At 51.0% G+C, this 18,010-nt stretch overlaps 1 protein-coding gene across 1 annotated transcript in view; it reads left to right on the top strand.

Annotated features, from left to right (window-relative positions):
• The window catches only part of LOC104296548 (nuclear pore membrane glycoprotein 210), a 90,796-nt gene that overhangs the window by 70,885 nt on the left and 1,901 nt on the right, over positions 1-18,010 (top strand). Inside the window, exons 30-39 of the mRNA XM_054176577.1 lie at positions 481-655; positions 6,677-6,852; positions 8,957-9,174; positions 10,197-10,333; positions 12,346-12,469; positions 13,588-13,734; positions 15,180-15,430; positions 15,914-16,133; positions 17,484-17,579; positions 17,727-17,810. Coding sequence (XP_054032552.1) covers positions 481-655; positions 6,677-6,852; positions 8,957-9,174; positions 10,197-10,333; positions 12,346-12,469; positions 13,588-13,734; positions 15,180-15,430; positions 15,914-16,133; positions 17,484-17,579; positions 17,727-17,810 — 1,628 coding nt within the window. The remainder of the gene's footprint in view (positions 1-480; positions 656-6,676; positions 6,853-8,956; positions 9,175-10,196; positions 10,334-12,345; positions 12,470-13,587; positions 13,735-15,179; positions 15,431-15,913; positions 16,134-17,483; positions 17,580-17,726; positions 17,811-18,010) is intronic.

The raw sequence follows: 18,010 nt of genomic DNA, 5'->3' as shown, positions 1-18,010 counted from the left end.
ACATGAAAACATCATGGAGAGGGTTACTCCAAAAATTAACCTTGGCTACAAAGCCATTTCCATGATGAGATCCATTTAATCAAGTCCCAGACTCTCTCCAGTCCCAGCACTGGCCCTGGCAGATTAATCCCCTTCAAGGTGCTGCTCACATAAAAGGAGAGCAGAAGCTGTGTGCTGTAGCCTCAGCCATCACTGTCTGGATTCCACTGTACAGCAGGGGATGGTGATGCTGCAGGGCAGTGGATGCAAACTGGAGTGCCACACATGCCCCTGCCCAGCTAAGAGCTCCTCCAAGACAGCTTGAACCACAAGTTCAGTCTTTCTTAGACTAGAACACAGGCTGGTCAGCTTGTACTGCAGGCATGTGGAAAAAACACATAGCAAGCAGCAGTCTTGTAGCTGTGGATGGCAGGTTGGTGCTGATGTGAGCTTGCTCATTCAAGGGAGCCTCCTGTCCTCTGTTTCCTTTGTTCTCTCAAGGGACCACGTGGCCTCACTGAGATACCGCATCCTGGATGGACCGGATAAAGTGCCTGTGGTGAGGCTGGATGAGAGGGGCTTCCTTACTGCTGGCTCTTTGATAGGATCATCCACCATTGAAGTCACTTCACAAGAGTCCTTTGGGATCACCCAGACCATTGTGGCTGCTGTTAAGGTAGAGTCATCTCTCTTTGCAGCTGTGTGTTAGCAGTGTGGCATCCCTGCTGTGACAGGGATGGTAAACTGCACTTCATCAACTTCACTTCTGAAAAACCTGAAGTAGTTAACAGTGAGTTCTGAGCTTGCAAAGACACTTTGGGACACCAAACTAAATGGAACCACAGGAATCTTAACAAGGGCAACTGTAGAGTCCTGCAGCTGGGGTGGAACAACCCTCTGCACCAGTACAGGTGAGGGACTGACCTGCTGGGAAGCAGCTCTGTGGAGAAGAACCTGGGAGTGCTGTGGGGACAAGAAGTTCCCCATGAGCCAGTAACGTCCTTGTGGCCAAGAAGGCAAATGAGATCCTGGGGTGCATCAAGTTGAGTGTGGCAAGAGGTCAAGGGATGATATCCTCCCCCTCTGCTCTGCCCTAATGGGCCTCATGTGAAGTACTGGGTCCAGTTCTGGGCTGCCCAGCTCAAGAGAGACAAGGAACTACAGGATAGGCTACAAAGCTGCTGAGGGGCCTGGAGCATCTCTGTGAGAAGGAAAGGCTGAGAACCCTGGGGCTGTTGAGCCTGGAGAAGAGCAGCCTGGGAGGGGAACTTCTCAGTGCTCAGCAAGAGCTAAAGGGTGAGGGCCAAGAGGCTGGGGTCAGACTCTTGTCAGTGATGCCCAGGGCCAGGAAAAGGGGCAGTGGGCACAAAATGGAACCCAGAAGGTTCCATCTGAACAGGAGGAGAAAGTTGTTTGGTGTGAGGGTGCTGGAGCCCTGGAGCAGGCTGCCCAGAGAGGTTGTGGAGTCTCCTTTTCTGGAGAGATTCCAAACCCTCCTGGCCATTGTGATCCTGGGCAAGCTGCTGTGGGTGCCCTGCTTTAGCAGGGGGTTGGATTGGATGATACCCAGAGGTCCCTTTCAACCCCACCATGCTGGGGTTCTCTGTATTACAGTGGGAGAGAAGCCTTGGGGCAGCTTGTTCTCTCCCATATCCAGGGAGTCTGAGCAGTGTTAAGCTACAGGGTAACACTGCAGCCTGTCAAGCCTACACAGCACTGCTGCTCGCTTCAATCCCCAGTGCTGGCAGAGAACAATATGAAGAAGTAGTGGTGATCTGGAGTGCTAAATATAAATGCAGCATCTGCTGTGAGGTACCCCAGTGATAACCTGGGTTTTCATGACATTGGAGATGTAGCTGTACAGTGCCCCAGAATTTCCTTTCTCTGCTGCTTCCCTGCAGTTCGACTCTTACATATGACGAGAGTCTGTGTGAGGAAGCCTCTCCTACCAGAGGCAATCATTTAGCTGCTGTTGCCTGAGAGCTGGCAAGGAGCATGTCCAAGGCTGCCCTGTGGCTGCTCCAGGGAAGGGCAGATCTGTAGCAAAGCTCAGCAGTTCATTCCCAGGCTAGTGAGGTATCTTTTGTCATCTATCAAGTGAGTGCTGTTGTCTGAAGTCTGATGAATCTTACTGGTTGGGCACTTGGGACATAAGGGAACATGAGGCCTTCATTGCCAGATATAAAGGTATATGAAGGGGGCTGCAGGAGAGCTGGAGAAGGACTTTGGACAATGGCATGGGGTGACAGGACGAGGGGGGATGGCTTCAGACTGGAAGAAGCTGGATTGAGATCAGACATTAAGAGAATGGTGGTGAGGCTCTCGAGCAGGTTGCCCAGAGAAACTGTGGAGGCTCCAAGCCTGAAAGTGTTGAAAGCCAGGCTGGATGAGGCCTTGAGCAACCTGGTCTGGTGGGATATGACCCTGCCTATGGCAGGGGGATTGGAACCAGCTGATGTCTAAGGTCCCTTCCAACCCAAACTGTTCTGTGATTCTGTAATTTCTGTTCGGAAATCTTTGTGCCAAGAACTTTCTACATCTGGCAAGGTGAGCCTTGAGATCCCCGCTGCTCCACTTCCTCATATCCCATTTTACTCTGTCAGCATCTTCCCTGTGTCCCAGCTGAAGGAGGCAGAAGTGCTGACTTGAGCTGAGTTGGGAGTTTGATGGTTAGGATTCCTGCGAAGCAGCTTGGTGGATTTCGATTTCTACTTGAATGTTGGGTTTTGCCACCATGTTCAGCTTTGTAGGACAGGATGTAGGTCTCTCTTTTCCTGTGTGGAGAAGGAAAGAAGTTGTGGCTCAGTTTCACTAAAGCCATGCCTGCTGCTGGCTGGTGGCAGTGAAAGTCTGCAGCTCTCTTGCAGGTGACCTTGTTTCTTCCCTTCGCTGCTGGATCCCGCGAGTGAAAGGCGTCCGAGGAGCGCGGGGCTGGCTCAGATGACATTCAGTCAGCACATTGTGGGGCTGGAGTTCAGTCCCACTCTGGGCATTCTTTCTGTGCACATTGAGGCTGTCACTGAGCTGTGGAGTCTGTGCCCTGTGGTGTTAAGTTTGGGAGCTCTTTGTAGGAGGAACCATCTCAGCACAGCATCTTGTACAAGTGATTTGCTTTCCTGCACTCCACTTTATGGGAATCACCTCAGTCCCCTCACAGTAACGTCCTGAGGTAAGGCAGTACTGCTGCCTTCACTGTGTGGATGAGGAGCTGGGAGAGAGTTGGAGTGGTTTTGCTGAAGGTCATGTGGAAAAACTTGTGCCAGAGCAGGAGATGAGCCTGAATCTGTTGTGTCATCCTAAGGCAGAGCTCTCCTTCATGCTGTCCTTCCTTTCATAAGCTCTTGTTTGGGCTCTTTACAGCTGTACACAATTAAGAACCATACTGCTGCAGCAGCACCACCTAACACTTAGCCCTCTGGCTTTGTGCTGTGGAGGGCAAGGAGACAGGGGAATCGGGCAAAGACAGCCTGCAGAGCAGGGAACCCAGCTGAGCACCCACCTGTGCCAGCTGTACTCAGCTCACTGTGCCCAGCCTGTCTTGGGATTCTCCTGCCCCTCTGCTCTGCCCTGCTGAGACCACACCTGCAATACTGTGTCCAGGTTTGGGCTCCACAGTTCGAGAGAGACAGAGATCTGCTGCAGAGAGTCCAGCAGAGGCTGTGAGGATGATGAAGGGACTGGCACATCTCTGCTATGGAGCAAGACTGAGAGATGTGGGCCTGTTGAGCCTGGAGAAGAGAAGGCTGAGAGGGGACCTGATCAATGCCTATCAGTATCTGAGGGGTTGGCTTTTTCAGTGGTGTCCTGTGATAGGACAAGGAACAAAGGGTTGTAAGCTGGAACCCAGGAGGTTCCACCTCAACATGAGGAGAAACTTGTTTGGTGTGAGGGTGCTGCAGCCCTGGAACAGGCTGTCCAGAGAGGTTGTGGAGTCTCCTTCTCTGGAGAGATTCCAAACCCACCTGGAAGTGTTGCTATGTGTCCTGTCCTGGCTGATCCTGCTTTGGCAGGGGGGTTGCACTAGATGATCTCTAGAGGTCCCTTCCAACCCCTGGGCATTCTGTGATTCTGTGACATAAAAAGTACTTTAAAAACTGGTGTGCTTTAACAGTGAATAGCTGCTCTCATCAATATTAAACTGAGCAGTTGTCCCTTGTGGGACAGTTTCTGAGATGAAGTAAAGCAAGCTTGAAAGCCTGTCTGGGAAATGGTGGTGGTGTTAGGTGGTGAGCTCAGGCGGTTGGGCAGGTGCTGGTGTGCACTGGTGTGCACTGGTGCTCTGCCTGCTTCTCTCAGCCCATGGAGGAGGCAGCAGGACAGGCTGATACTCAGCCACTGCTGTGGGGGTTTTCATCCTCACCATAGATGGTATTTGCTTGAGGCCAAATTTGTCCTTTCCCTTTTAAGTTTTGACATGTACATTTTCAGACTGCAGAGTTTCACATTTTAGCTGAGCCTCTTTGCTCAGAAGAAAAAGGGCTTTTCCTACAAGATAAGCTCCAGGGCTTCTTTTAAAATAGTTTTCTCTGTATATTTAAGGAGGGGGGGGGTTGCTTGCTCTGTCCTTCCATTATTTATTTTCCAACAGCTGCAGCAGAAGGAACAGATAGAGTTGTTGTGGGTGGGTAATTTTGCTAGAGAAGTTACTCAAGAATAGTAAAATAACAAATGAAGTCTTGAAGCCTTTTCCTTCAGCCCAACCTCCTTCATCAGAGTGTTACTGCAGGAACGTGGGGGTGTGCACAAATGGATTATCTAGGACACCTTCTGGAGCGGTTTCTAACTTCTCTCTGGGGTGAGGAGAGGTGTTGAGGCAACCAAATGCAGCCTGCTGACCACTCAGGGTTTGTCAAGCACCAGTTCTGAGTGCCTGTCTGTGGCACTGCACTTCCACTGCCCAAGCCTGGCTGCAGCATCCCAGCAGCGGCAGTACCAAGGTCAGTCTGCCCAGTGGTTGGGTGGAAAACCCACCCAGCACACCAGAGGAAAGGTGCTGGGTGTTGCTTCTGGCCTGTTGCCAGGCCACTGCGGGCCTGTGTGGGGGCAGCAGTTTGTGGTGTCTGTGATGGTGTTTTACAGGGATTTCTCCCCAGCTGGGCAAACCTTCACTCAGAGCCAAGGCTGTTAGAAACACTGTGGTTTCACCTTGGCTTCTTCACCCTCTGCAAGGGCAAACAGTGACCATCCCATCCCCTTATGCTCATATACATATATACTGGGGAGTTTAGCTTCCTCTCTAGCCTGGAGAAGAGCAGCCTGGGAGGGGAACTTCTCAGTCCCCAGCAAGAGCTAAAGCGTGAGGGGCAAGAGAGTGGGGTCAGACTCTTGTCAGTGGTGGGCACAAACTGGAACCCAGGCGGTTTCAGCTGAGTGTTAGGAGGAGAAGCTTCTTTGGTGTGAGGATACTGGAGCCCTGGAGCAGGCTGCCCAGAGGCTGTGGAGTCTCCTTTTCTGGAGAGATTCCAGCCCCCCCAGCCATTGTGATCCTGGGCAAGCTGCTGTGGGTGCCCTGCTTTAGCAGGGGGGTGGATTGGAGGACCTCCAGAGGTCCCTTGCAACCCCTCCGTGCTGGGGTTCTGTGTATTACAGTGGGACAGGAGACTTGGGGCAACTTGTTCTTTCCCATATCCAGGGAGTCTGGACAGTGGTAAGCTACAGGATAACACTGCAGCCTGTCAAGTCTACGCAGCACTGCTGCTTGCTTCAATCCCCAGTGCTGGCAGAGAACAATATGTAGGAGTATCTGGTGTGAGGGTGTAAAGGGCCAGAGTTTCCTCAGCAGTGCACACCGTGACAAGGCAAGAGGGAATGCACAAGGACTGCAGCACATGGAGTGTAGGACAGCACCTTTTTCCTGTGAGGGCTGCTGGACACTAGCACAGATGGCCCAGTGAATTTGTGCTGTCTCCATCCCAGGAGATTCTCACGTCCAGCCTGCACATGATTCTGGGCACCTGGCTCAAGGTAATCCAGCAGGAGCAGAGCATGGGACTAAACAGTTTCCAGAAGCCCTTTTCAACTTCAGCTATTCTATGGCCCTGTGAAATAACTGTATACTGATAATAACAGAATGTTGGGACTTGGAAGGGACCTCTGAAGACATAGACTAGACTAGAATTAACCAGGTTGGAAAAGACCTTTGAGAGTGAGTCCAACCCAACACCAACACCATCTAATCAACTAAACCATGGCACCAAGCACCCCATCCAGTCTCTTCCTAAACACCTCCAGTGATGGTGACTCCACCACCTCCCCAGGCAGCCCATTCCAATGGCCAATCTCTCTTTCTGTGAAGAACTTCTTCCTAACATCCAGCCTAAATCTCCCCTGGAGCAGCTTGAGACTGTGTCCTCTTGTTCTGGTGCTGGCCACCTGGGAGAAGATACCCCAGTCCCACCCCTCTGCCAAAGCAGGGTCACCTAGGGCAGACCACACAGGAACACATCCAAGCAGACCATGGAAGGCTCCAGAATGGAGACTCCACCACCTGTCTGGGCAGCCTGCTCCAGTGCTCTGCCACCTTCACAGTAAATTAGTTGCTCCTCATGTTGAGATGGAACTTCCTGTTTGAGTTTATGCCCCATAGCAAAAGAAGCTTTGTACATTTGCATAATGAGAGCCCCTGCAGATGACTTTATTTTTATAGAGGTCTTAAAAAACCCCCAAACAATAAGGCTTTTCACTGGTGTTTTTACAGGTCTGCCCAATCTCATACCTGAGAATCTCCATGAGCCCTCTTCTGCAGGCAGGAAGCAGCAAGGCCCTGCTGGCTGTGCCCCTGGGCGTGACGCTGAGGTTCACAGTCCACTTCCACGACAGCTCTGGAGAGGCTTTTCACTCACACAACGCCCTGCTCAGCTTCGCCACCAACAGGTAGGGCTCTGTCAGGTACTGACAGAGAGCAAAGCAGGCCCCAGGGCAGCCACAGCAAGGAACAAAGATTGTTCCAGAAACCTCAAGTGAAGACACAGCTTGGGCTGGGATTGGCAAAGAAAGGATTTTGTCTCTGCAGCCTTCAGAGGCACCGCAGCAGGAAGAAGAGTTGCAGTTAGCAATCGATACTCTCTAGCAAGTGGAAAGCTCCCCAGATAAGCCTGATCCCCAGTGGGACCTGCTGGGCTACAGTTCTGCTTTAAGTGACTCTGAATCATCAGCTTGCACACATCAGTGGCCTATATACACTAACTGATCCTACCAGCATCACCTTGCTGCCTTCCTCCTGCTGCTCTGGCACACTGACTCACTTCAGGCTTATGTAAAGTGGTGAACCTTCTGGATCAGGGCCTGTCTCTTCAGATAGGCTTGTGCAGCCTCTGCACAGCAGAGCCGGGCCTCCCAAGGCCTTTTGGTCTCTGCCTCAGAGAATAACAAATATTCTAAGCCAGCCTGCTTTGGTCATTAGTGAACACTTGCTAATTCCATTACTGTAACAGAGCTCATTTCCTGCAGAGCACTTGGCAGTTATAACACAGAGAGCATGATTAAAGGGGAATTAGAAAAGGGCTTGAATGCAACATTTTCTTGTTCTACCAAAATGGTCTGTAGAGTCTTCTGCAGTATACAGAGGTGCCTGAGATAACAGTGCTCTAGCTTCTAAAATAGCTGTGACAGAGCTGCTCCAGCACAGGGCTCATCATTAGCCCTACAAAGAGCAGCACTGCACCTTAACCTCGGGTGCTGCTGCGTCTGTCACTGTGGCTGTCCCTCAGCTGGGGACACTGCCAGGTGCTCTGCCTGTCAGTGTCTTCAGGGATGCTGAATTGGGGTAAATATCAGAACTTGCAGTCAAACGTGGTTTAGATTTGTGAAGCTGTGGCTGGAAAGCTGCCTGTTGGCCTTTTGATGTCTTTGCTGCTTAACTCCCCTAGAAAAGGGGAAAGAGACCACCTTGTTCTGAAGTTCTGCAGCTCTTTAAATGAGGAGGGAGTTCTCAGTGGTTCTGGGAATGACAGCCTCTGTGTTTCCTCACCATAACGATGTGAGAACTGAAGTTTGCCTCAACAGCACCTCAGCAATGGTCAGATTTTCCTTACATTGTCAGGCGTCATTAGAAGATAACCAAAGCATTGTCAACCACCTAAAAAGAGCTCAAAATCTGCTCTTTATTGCAGGGAGAATGACATGAGCAAACTTAATCCAAAAGCATAGAATCACAGAGTGGGTTGGGCTGGAAGGAACCTTAAAGATCGTCTAGTTCCAAGCCCCTGCCATGGGCAGGGACATTTCTTACTAGACCAGGTTGCTCAAGGCTCCAGCCAACCTCCCTTTCAACACTTCCAGGCTTGAAGCCTTCACAACTTCCCTGGGCATCCTGTTCCAGTGCCTCACCACTGGAAGAATTTCTTCTTAATATCCAGTCTCAATCCCAACTTCTTCCAGTTTGAAAGTGTTTCCCCTCATGCTGTCATTCCAGACCTTTGTACAAAGTCCTTCTCCAACTCTCCAGCAGCCCCCTTCAAATCCTGGAATGCTCTTAACCAAACCAAACCCCAGTCATGGCACAATGCCATGCTTCCACGGCAATACCTCCACTCTTTCTCTGCTTGTTCTGCCTGTAAATGTATTTGCAGGTGCATAAAAAAATGCATCAACTTACACGAGTGAAACAATCTTCCAGCTTGAAGTCATTGCCCTTCAGCCTATCACTACAGGGGCTTCTATAGAGTCCCTCCCCAGCCCTTCTCTAGCCTCTTCAGGTACTGGAAGGCTGCCCTAAGGTCTCCCTGGAGCCTTCTCTTCTCCAGGCTGAACAGCCCCAACTCCCTCAGGCTGTCCCCATACTGGGAGGTGCTCCAGCCCTTGGATTATCTTCATGGCCTCCTCTGGCCCTGCTCCAAGAGGTTCCTGTCTGTGCTGTGCTGAGGACTCCAGAGCTGGCCCCAGCACTGCAGGTTGGGGTCTCGGGAGAGCAGAGCGGTGCAGAATGCCCTCACTGCACCTTGCCTTCACCTGCAGGTCTCTGCTCTTTTCTCTGCAGGGATGACCTGGTGCAGGTGGGGAAGGGAGCCACGAACAACACCTTTGAGATCCAGACAGTGAACGTGGGGCTGAGCCTGCTGAAGGTGTGGGCCGCGGAGCACAGCGGCCTGGCCGACTACGTGGCGCTGCCAGTGCAGCACAGCATCCTGCCCGAGCTCAGCACCGTGCTGCCCGGAGACGTCCTGTGCCTCAGCACCGTGCTGCTGCCACCGCAGGGTGAGCCCCGGGAGAAGCAAACGCACGATTGATGCTGTTTGTTCAGCATCAAATGTCACTGCTCCTGGCAAGGACAAAAACAGCCCTGATCACCTCCTCTAACTTTAATGGTGCCCAGTGCTGTGTGGCCTGTGCCAGGCTTCAGACGTCTCCATTCTGGTAGCTTCAAAGGTTGGGCTTTCAAGGGGGTTGTGCAGGGTCAGGACTGCCCAACTTCACTCTGCTGTTTGATTGGTAGTGTGAATTGGCTTCTACCAGTGCAGCTGCAACTCACCTGGGTGTTGGGCTGCCACCTGACCACCCAGAACCTGATCTCTCTGAATCACAGAATGGCTTTGGTTGGAAGGAACCTCAGAGATCATCTACTCTAACCCCTCTGCCATGGGAAGGGACACCTCTCAGCCAGACTTGGCTGCTCTAGGCTCCAGTCTGGACTTGAACACCTCCAGGGAGGGAGCATCCACCATCCACAACCACCCTGGGCAACCTGTTCAGTGTCTCACCACCCTCAATGCTGAAGAACTTCTTCCTTAGCTCCAGTCTAACCCTGCTCTCCCTCAGCTTCAAACCATTCTGCCTTGTCCTGGCTCTGGACACCCTTACAGAAAGTCCCTCTGCAGCCTTTCTGTAGGCTCCATTCAGCTATTGGAAGGCAGACCCCTGGAGTCTTCTCTCCAGGCTAAACACCCACAGCTCCCTCAGCCTATCCTCACAGCAGAGGTGCTTCAGCCTTTGGATCATGTTTGTGGCCCTCCTCTGGCCTTGTTCCAAGAGTTCTATGTCACTCTTACGATGGGGCTACCAAAGTTGGACCAGAATTGGTAAGTGTGTGTAGCCATGGTGGTGCTGGGTTGACAGCTGGACCTGGATGATCTTAGCGGTCTTGTCCAACCAAAACAATTCCATGATTCTGTGGTACCTGTGCAGTAGGCACATGCCTGCAGGCACCAGTGAGGTCATGAAATGCTGCAGTTAGGACTTAGCATAACTGTGCTGAAGAGTGTCCAACTGGTGTGTCTTAGGCCTGCTGGGCATCTGGAGCTCCTCATCAAACAACATCCTTCAGGTCGACTCCAAGACAGGCGTGGCAGTGGCAAGGGATGTTGGTGTGGCCGCTCTCTATTATGAGATTCCTGGATTGCTCAAGACTTACAGAGAGGTGAGGCACTGTCAGATCCCATCTGAACTGCTGGGGTGGCTTTGCTTCAGGGGGAACCTCACCAAAAGGTATTCTTTCATTATTGTCTTATCAGTACCTACAAACGTTACAGTATCACAGTATCACTAAGGTTGGAAGAGACCTCAAAGGTTGAGTCCAACCTGTCACCACAGACCTCATGACTGGACCATGGCTCCAAGTGCCATGTCCAATCCCCTCTTGAACAGTTCCAGGGATGGTGACTCCACCACCTCCCTGGGCAGCACATTCCAATGGCAAACGACTCTCTCAGTGAAGAACTTTCTCCTCACCTCCAGCCTAAACCTCCCCTGGCACAGCTTGAGACTGTGTCCTCTTGTTCTACTGCTGATTGCTAGAGAGAAGAGACCAACCCCCTCCTGGCTGCAACCACCTTTCAGGTAGTTGTAAAGAGCAATGAGGTCTCCCCAGAGCCTCCTCTTCTCCAGGCTAAAACAATCCCAGCTCCCTCAGCCTCTCCTCATAAGGCTGTGCTCAAGGCCTCTCCCCAGCCTTGTTGCCCTTCTCTGGACACCTTCAAGAGTCTCAATGTCCTTCTTAAACTGAGGGGCCCAGAACTGGACACAGGACTCAAGGTGTGGCCTAACCAGTGCTGAGTACAGGGCACAATGACTTCCCTGCTCCTGCTGGCCACACTATTCCTAATGCATGCCAGGATGCCATTGGCCTTCTTGGCCACCTGGGCACACTGCTGGCTCATGTTTAGGCGGCTGTCAATCAGCACCCCCAGGTCCCTCTCTGTTTGGCAGCTCTCCAGCCACTCTGACCCCAGCCTGTAGCTCTGCATGGGGTTGCCGTGGCCAAAGTGCAGCACCCGCACTTGGACTTGTTAAATGCCATCCTGTTGGACTCTGCCCATCTGTCCAGTCGGTCGAGGTCCCTCTGCAATATATGACAATAACAGGAAGGGTTCACAAGGGTAAGGAACAAGGATGGATGGGGAAAATATGTATACAAAGCCAGTCCTTTGGAGTCCTTTGAAGAGGTGTGGATGTAGCAGGGAGGAGGAGAACCATGCCTGACCACATGGAACCAGGAAGCCAGCAGCAACTCTCTCTTTCGTCCCCGCGAGGCAGAAGTAAAAGAGAGCAAATGGCTGCTGAGTCTTCCTTTTTATAGGCTTGCTGGACAGGGAGGGGGAGTGGAACAGACTCAGTTTCCCAGGGGGGAAACCCCCACCTGGGGTGAGAGAGGCTCTCACAAGCCCTCCCCCCCTGCTTTCAGGATGGGCGTAACCCATCACAAAGGGTTTCAGAGAGACACAGCTGTGGTGCTGAGGGCCATGGTTTAGCCTCAGACTTGGGAGAGTTAGAGAATGGTTGGACTGGATGATCTGCAAGGGCCTTTCCAACCCCACTAATTCTGATTCTAAATGTGAGTGTTTGGAGAGTGTTGGGGGTGTGTCCAAACACAATGGGCTTTGGTTTTTACTCAGCTATGTGAAGCAGGAAAATGGAGCCTAATCATCTCTATTTTTAGCTTGCACTGTTCTTACGTTGAGCATTTTGATTCCTTTGCTTGGCTAAGTTGTTCCCAGATGCTTACCAGTGCTGGATTTGCTTTTCTGAATGAAGCTGCAGTGCAGGCTGGGGTGCCAACAGGAGCTGTCTGAAGCGCTGTGCCGCGGTGCTGTGCCTCACTGATCAGCAGGGCTCAATTGCATTGAAATGATTTTGTTTGTTTGCGGTGCAGTCACAGTGTTGACACAATTCCTGCAGCAGACATTCTAGTCAAATTAAATAGAGATGTAGAGCTTGGTGCTGATTAACTTATGCAGGTAGGCTGGAAAGGGAAAAAAGAAAAGGTTTTATTAGCTTCAATTGCCTTGAAATGGGAAATTTCTTACAAAGAGGAACAGGAGCTCCTAGAACCTCCTGTTGCAGCTACCAGGAGGTGCATTTCACACTCCAGTCTGGTCTGACCTTTATTTTTGTTCCATGATTATGATACCCAGTTTTGTTTCATCCTTTCAGATAGTGATTAATCCACCCCAGAGGACTAAGGGCATGCACATCAGTAGAGTGAAGACAAGCTTCCAAGGAGCTGCAGCCTCCAAAGTGCTGGTTTCAGTTGGGGAAAGAAATTCAAATTTGAATGGTAGGATAAATAAAAATATCTTTATGCTAATTTCAGAGCCCTGGAACAGGCTGCCCAGAGAGGTTGTGGAGTCTCCTTCTCTAGAGAGATTCCAAACCCCCCCTGGACACTGGGATCCTGAGGAAGCTGTTGTGGGTGCCCTGCTTTAGCAGGGGGCTTGGAGTGGATGATCTCCAGAGGTCACTTCCAGCCCCCCACATGCTGGGCTTCTGTGTCGATAGTTTATTTCATGTGTGAATATCCATGCTAAGAGGTTTGGGGTTGTGGTTTGGGTTTCTTGTTTGGTTTTTGTGGTCTGTGAAGCTGGTGTAGCAAGGTCTCTGTGAACTATTGGTGCCTTGCTGGAATCCTGGGAGCTCTGGAAGAGTCTTAGGGCCATGTTATGTAATTTGGAGGTGTTTTGGGGCACTGTTACGATCTCAGAACTAAGATAAATAGGGAGATGATAAAGTATTTTCTTGTTATCAAAACCCAGCTGACAGGCAGTTAGCTGATTGCTTGCTTGTATGTTTAATGCCAATTGTCACCTCCAAGTTCCTGATTTTGCCCTCAAGTCCTTTGCAGAAATTGCCAGCAAATCTAATCAACACCAAGGTGAAGCATCACATTATGTCCTCTGTTCATAAGATGTGGTGTGTTTGATTACAGCTCCTTTTAGTTTCCATCTTAACACTTAGCACTTACCCAAACTGCTCTGTGCCAGTTATTAGCCTAGCAAAAAACATCTTGCCAGAAACCAAAATACAAATGGAGACTCCCAGGCTCATAAAAGTTATTCAACAGACAGATCTGAGTTGAAGATACACTCTGCTTCATTCTGTCCTGTAAATAAATTATTCCTGTTAAAAAAAAACCAAAACAACAACAAAACAAAGCAATCCACAAGATGTAAACATGTCATTGCCTGTCTCTGTGGCATTAGCCCTGTGGTAGGACAGCTGCCTCCCATTGCCAGCTGCTTTAGGATCAGCATAACCTTGTCAAGCAGTTTCAGAAGGTGGCAGAGTAACCCGATGTTTCTCAAGCCATGGGTTTGCTTTTAAGTAATTAAACTGTAATCAGTTCTAATTTTCTAATTCATTCATTAGAGATGAATTATTTTGGTTTCTTCCCCTCAGAGGAGTGCTCAGCTGCTCAGACCGAAGCCATCGCTGAGCTGCAGCCACAGGCCATGATCGGCTGCCACCTCGAGTTTACCACTGATGCCTTGGACTTCCCAGCACAAGAGATTTTTACAGCAGAACCTGGATTTGAAGCAGTCTCAGGTGAGATGAGACAACATTTCTCAGGTTGTGAAGGCTCCAAGACTGGAAGTGTTATCATAGAAGCACAGAGTTGCTTGGACTGGAAAAGGCCTCTAAGATCGAGTCTAAACCATGTCCCCAGGTGCCATGGCCACAAGTTTCTGGAACACCTCCAGGGATGGTGACTCCAATGCCTGTTCCAATGGCTGACCAGTCTTGCAGTGAAGAAATTGTTCCTAAATCTCCAACCTAAACCTTCCCTGGTGTAACTCAAGGCCATTTCCTCTCATCCTATCACTTGTTATTAGGGAGAAGAGACCAACTCCCACCTGGCTCAATCCTCCTTTCAGGGAGTGGTAGAGAGCAATGAGGTCTCCCCTCAGCCTCCTCTTCTCCAGGATGAACAATCTCAGGTCCCTCAACCTAAGACATGATGAGATTGAGAGCAGTCCTGAAGAAAAGTGCTTGGGGGAGTGCTGGTGGGTGAGAAGCTGGACATGAGCCATCAATGGGCATTGGCAGCCAGAAGGCAAATGGTGGCCTGGACTGCATCAAAAGCAGATGAGAGGTGATTCTGCCTCTCTGCTCTGGTGAGACCCCCACCTGCAGTGCTGTGTCCAGCTATGGGACCCTCAGCACAAGAAGGACCTGATGGATAGGGTTCAGAGGAGGATCACAAAAAATGATTAGACGGCTGGAGCAGCTCTCCTACAAGGACAGGCTGAGAGAGTTGGAGCTGTTCAGCCTTGAGAAGGCTCTGGGTAGACCTTAGAGCAGCATTCCAGTACCTGAAGGGGGCTAAAGGAGAGCTGGGGAGGGGCTTTTGACAAGAGCTTGGAGTGACAGGACAAGGAGCAGTGGTTTGAAACTGGAGCAGGATAGATTTAGGCTGAACATTAGGAAGAAGCTCTTTACAATGAGGATGGCGTGACACTGGAACAGGTTGCCCTGGGAGGTGGCGGAGGCCCCATCCCTGTGTCCAGTGGAGGCTGCAAAGCTGAGGAGGGGCCTTGGAGCATCTCTGTGAGGAGGAAAGGCTGAGAGCCCTGGGGGTGTTGAGCCTGGAGAAGAGCAGCCTGAGAGGGGATCTGAGCAATGCTCAGCAAGAGCAAAGGGTGTAGGGCAAGAGGCTTGTCAGTGGTGCCCAGCGACAGGACAAGGGACAGTGCACACGAACTGCAACCCAGGAGGAGAAATTTGTTTGGTGTGAGGATTCTGGAGGTATGGAGCAGGCTGCCCAGAGAGGTTGTGGAGTCTCCTTCTCTGAAGAGATTCCAAAGCCACCTGGCCATTGTGATTCTGGGCAAGCTGCTGTGGGTGCCCCTGCACATTGCTCATCTTGCTGTTAGTGGAATTTTGCCACCATTTCTAGATCCTCTCTGAAGGTGCCACAGAAATGTCACTTTGCTTGGGGAGAAAGCCTTAAAGAGGAGCCATTAACAGTCACACTGCTTTTGTTTCTGTAGGCCATTACACCTGCTCCATCACAATGCACAGGCTCACTGACAGGCAGCTGAAGCAGCTCAGCATGAGCAAAACCTCCCTCAGAGTCACAGTTTCCATGCAAGGCAGCCACTTCTCCGGGGAGGAGGTCAGCACTGAGGTGCCATTCAACCCTGGCTTCTATGTTGACCAAACAGAAATGCTGCTCAGTAACCTTCACCCAAGCTCTGAGGTGAAAATCTTTGGTGCCACTGAAATTCTGGATACCCTGGAGGTGAGTGTGTTGCTGGAAAGTATCACATCCCAGCTGAAAGCCTTTTGAGCTGTCACACACAGCTTTCTCTAGGTCACCTCAACCATGCCAGCAGGGCTCCTGAGACGGCCTGGAGATCCCTCCTCAGTTTTTGCTGCTGTTTTGGGGTAGTGGGAATGTGCCAGGCTCCCTGGGCCACTAGCTGGAATGTGTTAACCAGCTGACAGGCAGGGAGGCACAAAATCTGCCTGATTCCCAGCAGCACAGGCAGGATCTTGCCCACTTCCCTGTTTGCTTCCCAGTGGCCTGGTGAGGGATGCTTTGAGTTTTGCTGCTGTGGGGTTAGCCCAGAGCCACAGAAACCAGTGGCAACAAACAGGGGAAAGTGCTGTCCTGTAAAGGTACAACCAAGGCCAGCTCCTCCTGCGGGGTGAGTTGCTCTGTGTCTCTGTGGGCAGTGGTCCCGTGCTGTGCTGTTTCAAGTTGGTTTCTGTCCCTTGGCAGGTGAAATGTGGGTCACCAGCAGTGAAGGTGCTTGAGAAGGAGAAGTCCTCTGGGCTGCCCAGTTACGCAGTCTACACTGTTAGTCTGTCTGACCCAGGAGTCTCCAGGCAGCAGTCCTTATCCACCACCTTGACTGTCTCCAGCCCCATCACTGACCAGTCCATTGCCATCCCGGTGACCCTCATGTACCTGTCTGACAGAAGCAGAGCACCACTCAAGCGTAAGTTTACCTCCAGACTTTGTAAGCCAGAAGAAACCTCTAACTTCCACTGATGTTCATGAGGTCATCAGCTTTGGTGTGCTTAAAACCTGAGCTGGCAGCTAACATTATCATTGACACAAGAGAAGGAAGAATTACTTTAGAGACTGTGATGAGTCCCTGGCCCAGGCTGCCCAGAGAGGTGGGAGCTGCCTCCTCCCTGGAACAGTTCCAGGTCAGGTTGTTTGGGGCTCTGAGCAACCTGCTCTAGTTGCAGATGTCCCTGCTGACTGCAAGGATTTGGACTGGATGAGCTTTAAAGGTCTCTTCCTACCCAGAGCAGTCTGGTTCTGTGTGGGCTGTTCACTGTGAGCAGAAGACTTGAACACAAGTGTGCATTTCAACTTCACCTTCCCTTTTGGGTCAGCCCAGAGTACTCTGTTGAACTTGGGATAAATATCCCAGGGCTACAGTGTCTGAAAGGCAAGGGTTTGTTCTGCTTTTCTTTGGAGCATGCCTTTATATGTTGTGAAGAGCTCAGCATTTTGAGACTGTGAAAGTAAAGAACAGGCTAAAGACAATTGTCTGGGAATGTCTTCAGCTGTTCTTAGCAGCTCACAGGATCAGGGGATGTTAGGGGTTGGAAGGGACCTCTGGAGATCTTCCAGTCCAATCCCCCTGCCAGGGCAGGAGCACAGAATCCAGCATAGGTCACACAGGAACACATCCAGACAGGGCTGCAAAGGCTCCAGTGAAGGAGACTCCACAACCTCTCTGGGCAGCCTGCTCCCGGGCTCTGGGACTCTTACAGTAAAGAAGTTCTTCCTCATGTTGAGGTGGAACCTCCTGTGCTGGACATTACATCCACTGCCCCTTGTCCTATCCCAGGGCACAAGTGAGCAGAGGCTGTCCCTGTCCCTTCCTTTCTGACCCCCAGTCCTCAGATATTGATAGACACTGATCAGATCCCTCTCAGTCTTCTTCTCTCCTGGGCTCTCAGCCTCTCCTCATCAGGCAATACTCCAGTACCTCAGTCATCCTTGTAGCCCAGCAGATCCCTGTCCCTCCTGAACTGGGGAGCCCAGAACCAGATGCAATATTCCAGGTGGGGCTTCACCAGGGCAGAATAGAGGGGGAGGAGAACCTCCCTGGATCTGCTGGCCACACTCTTCCTAATGCACCCCAGGATGCCATTGGATCCTGAAGACTGTGTTGGAAATAGTAGACTCAAAGCTGTGTTATCCAAGTTGATAACTGTTACTTGCTCTAATAAAAACCTTCTGTTGTTGGCTATTTCAGTTTGATTTTGGCAAGCAGGTGGGAGAAGATGCTCTTTTAACTCTGTATTGTCTCTCTTAATGAATTCTACAGCTGGGGCCAGTCTGTTCCACCACTTCCTCGACTCCTACCAAGTGATGTTCTTCACACTCTTTGCACTGGTAGCAGGGGCATCCGTGCTGGTGATAGGTAAGCGAGTGAAAGAGTGCATGAGTACTTTTGGCCATCATTCTTGCAGTGTGAGATGTCAGTGAATGATTTCCTTGTGATAGGAGTCTGCTGTTTGTTGTCAGTGATTTACTGGTTTGGTTTCTCTCTCTTTGCCATGTCTTGCAGCCTATCACGTAGCTTTTGTGCAGAGGGAACAGCAGAGTCATCCAGTGTATGTCCTAAGGACACCTCCTCAGCACAGCCACAACAGTAAGCAGCTGTTAGCAGTTACCAGTGAATTGATCAGCCTGGCTCTGTGGGAGGAGGCTATGAGGGAGCCTGTGTCCTGAATTCTGCTACAACAAGCACTGTGCCACATCCTGGGAAATTTCTTGCTCGTCCTCCTGGCCCCTCACTCCAACCAACCTCTCCTATACCCATGGCTAATTCTTCTGAGACTCCTGGCCAGC

The sequence above is a fragment of the Dryobates pubescens genome, chromosome 1 (assembly GCF_014839835.1).
Source record: "Dryobates pubescens isolate bDryPub1 chromosome 1, bDryPub1.pri, whole genome shotgun sequence".
Taxonomy (NCBI): domain Eukaryota; kingdom Metazoa; phylum Chordata; class Aves; order Piciformes; family Picidae; genus Dryobates; species Dryobates pubescens.
The sequence above is the reverse complement of the archived record's forward strand: the minus strand, read 5'-3'. Positions and strand labels throughout refer to the sequence as shown.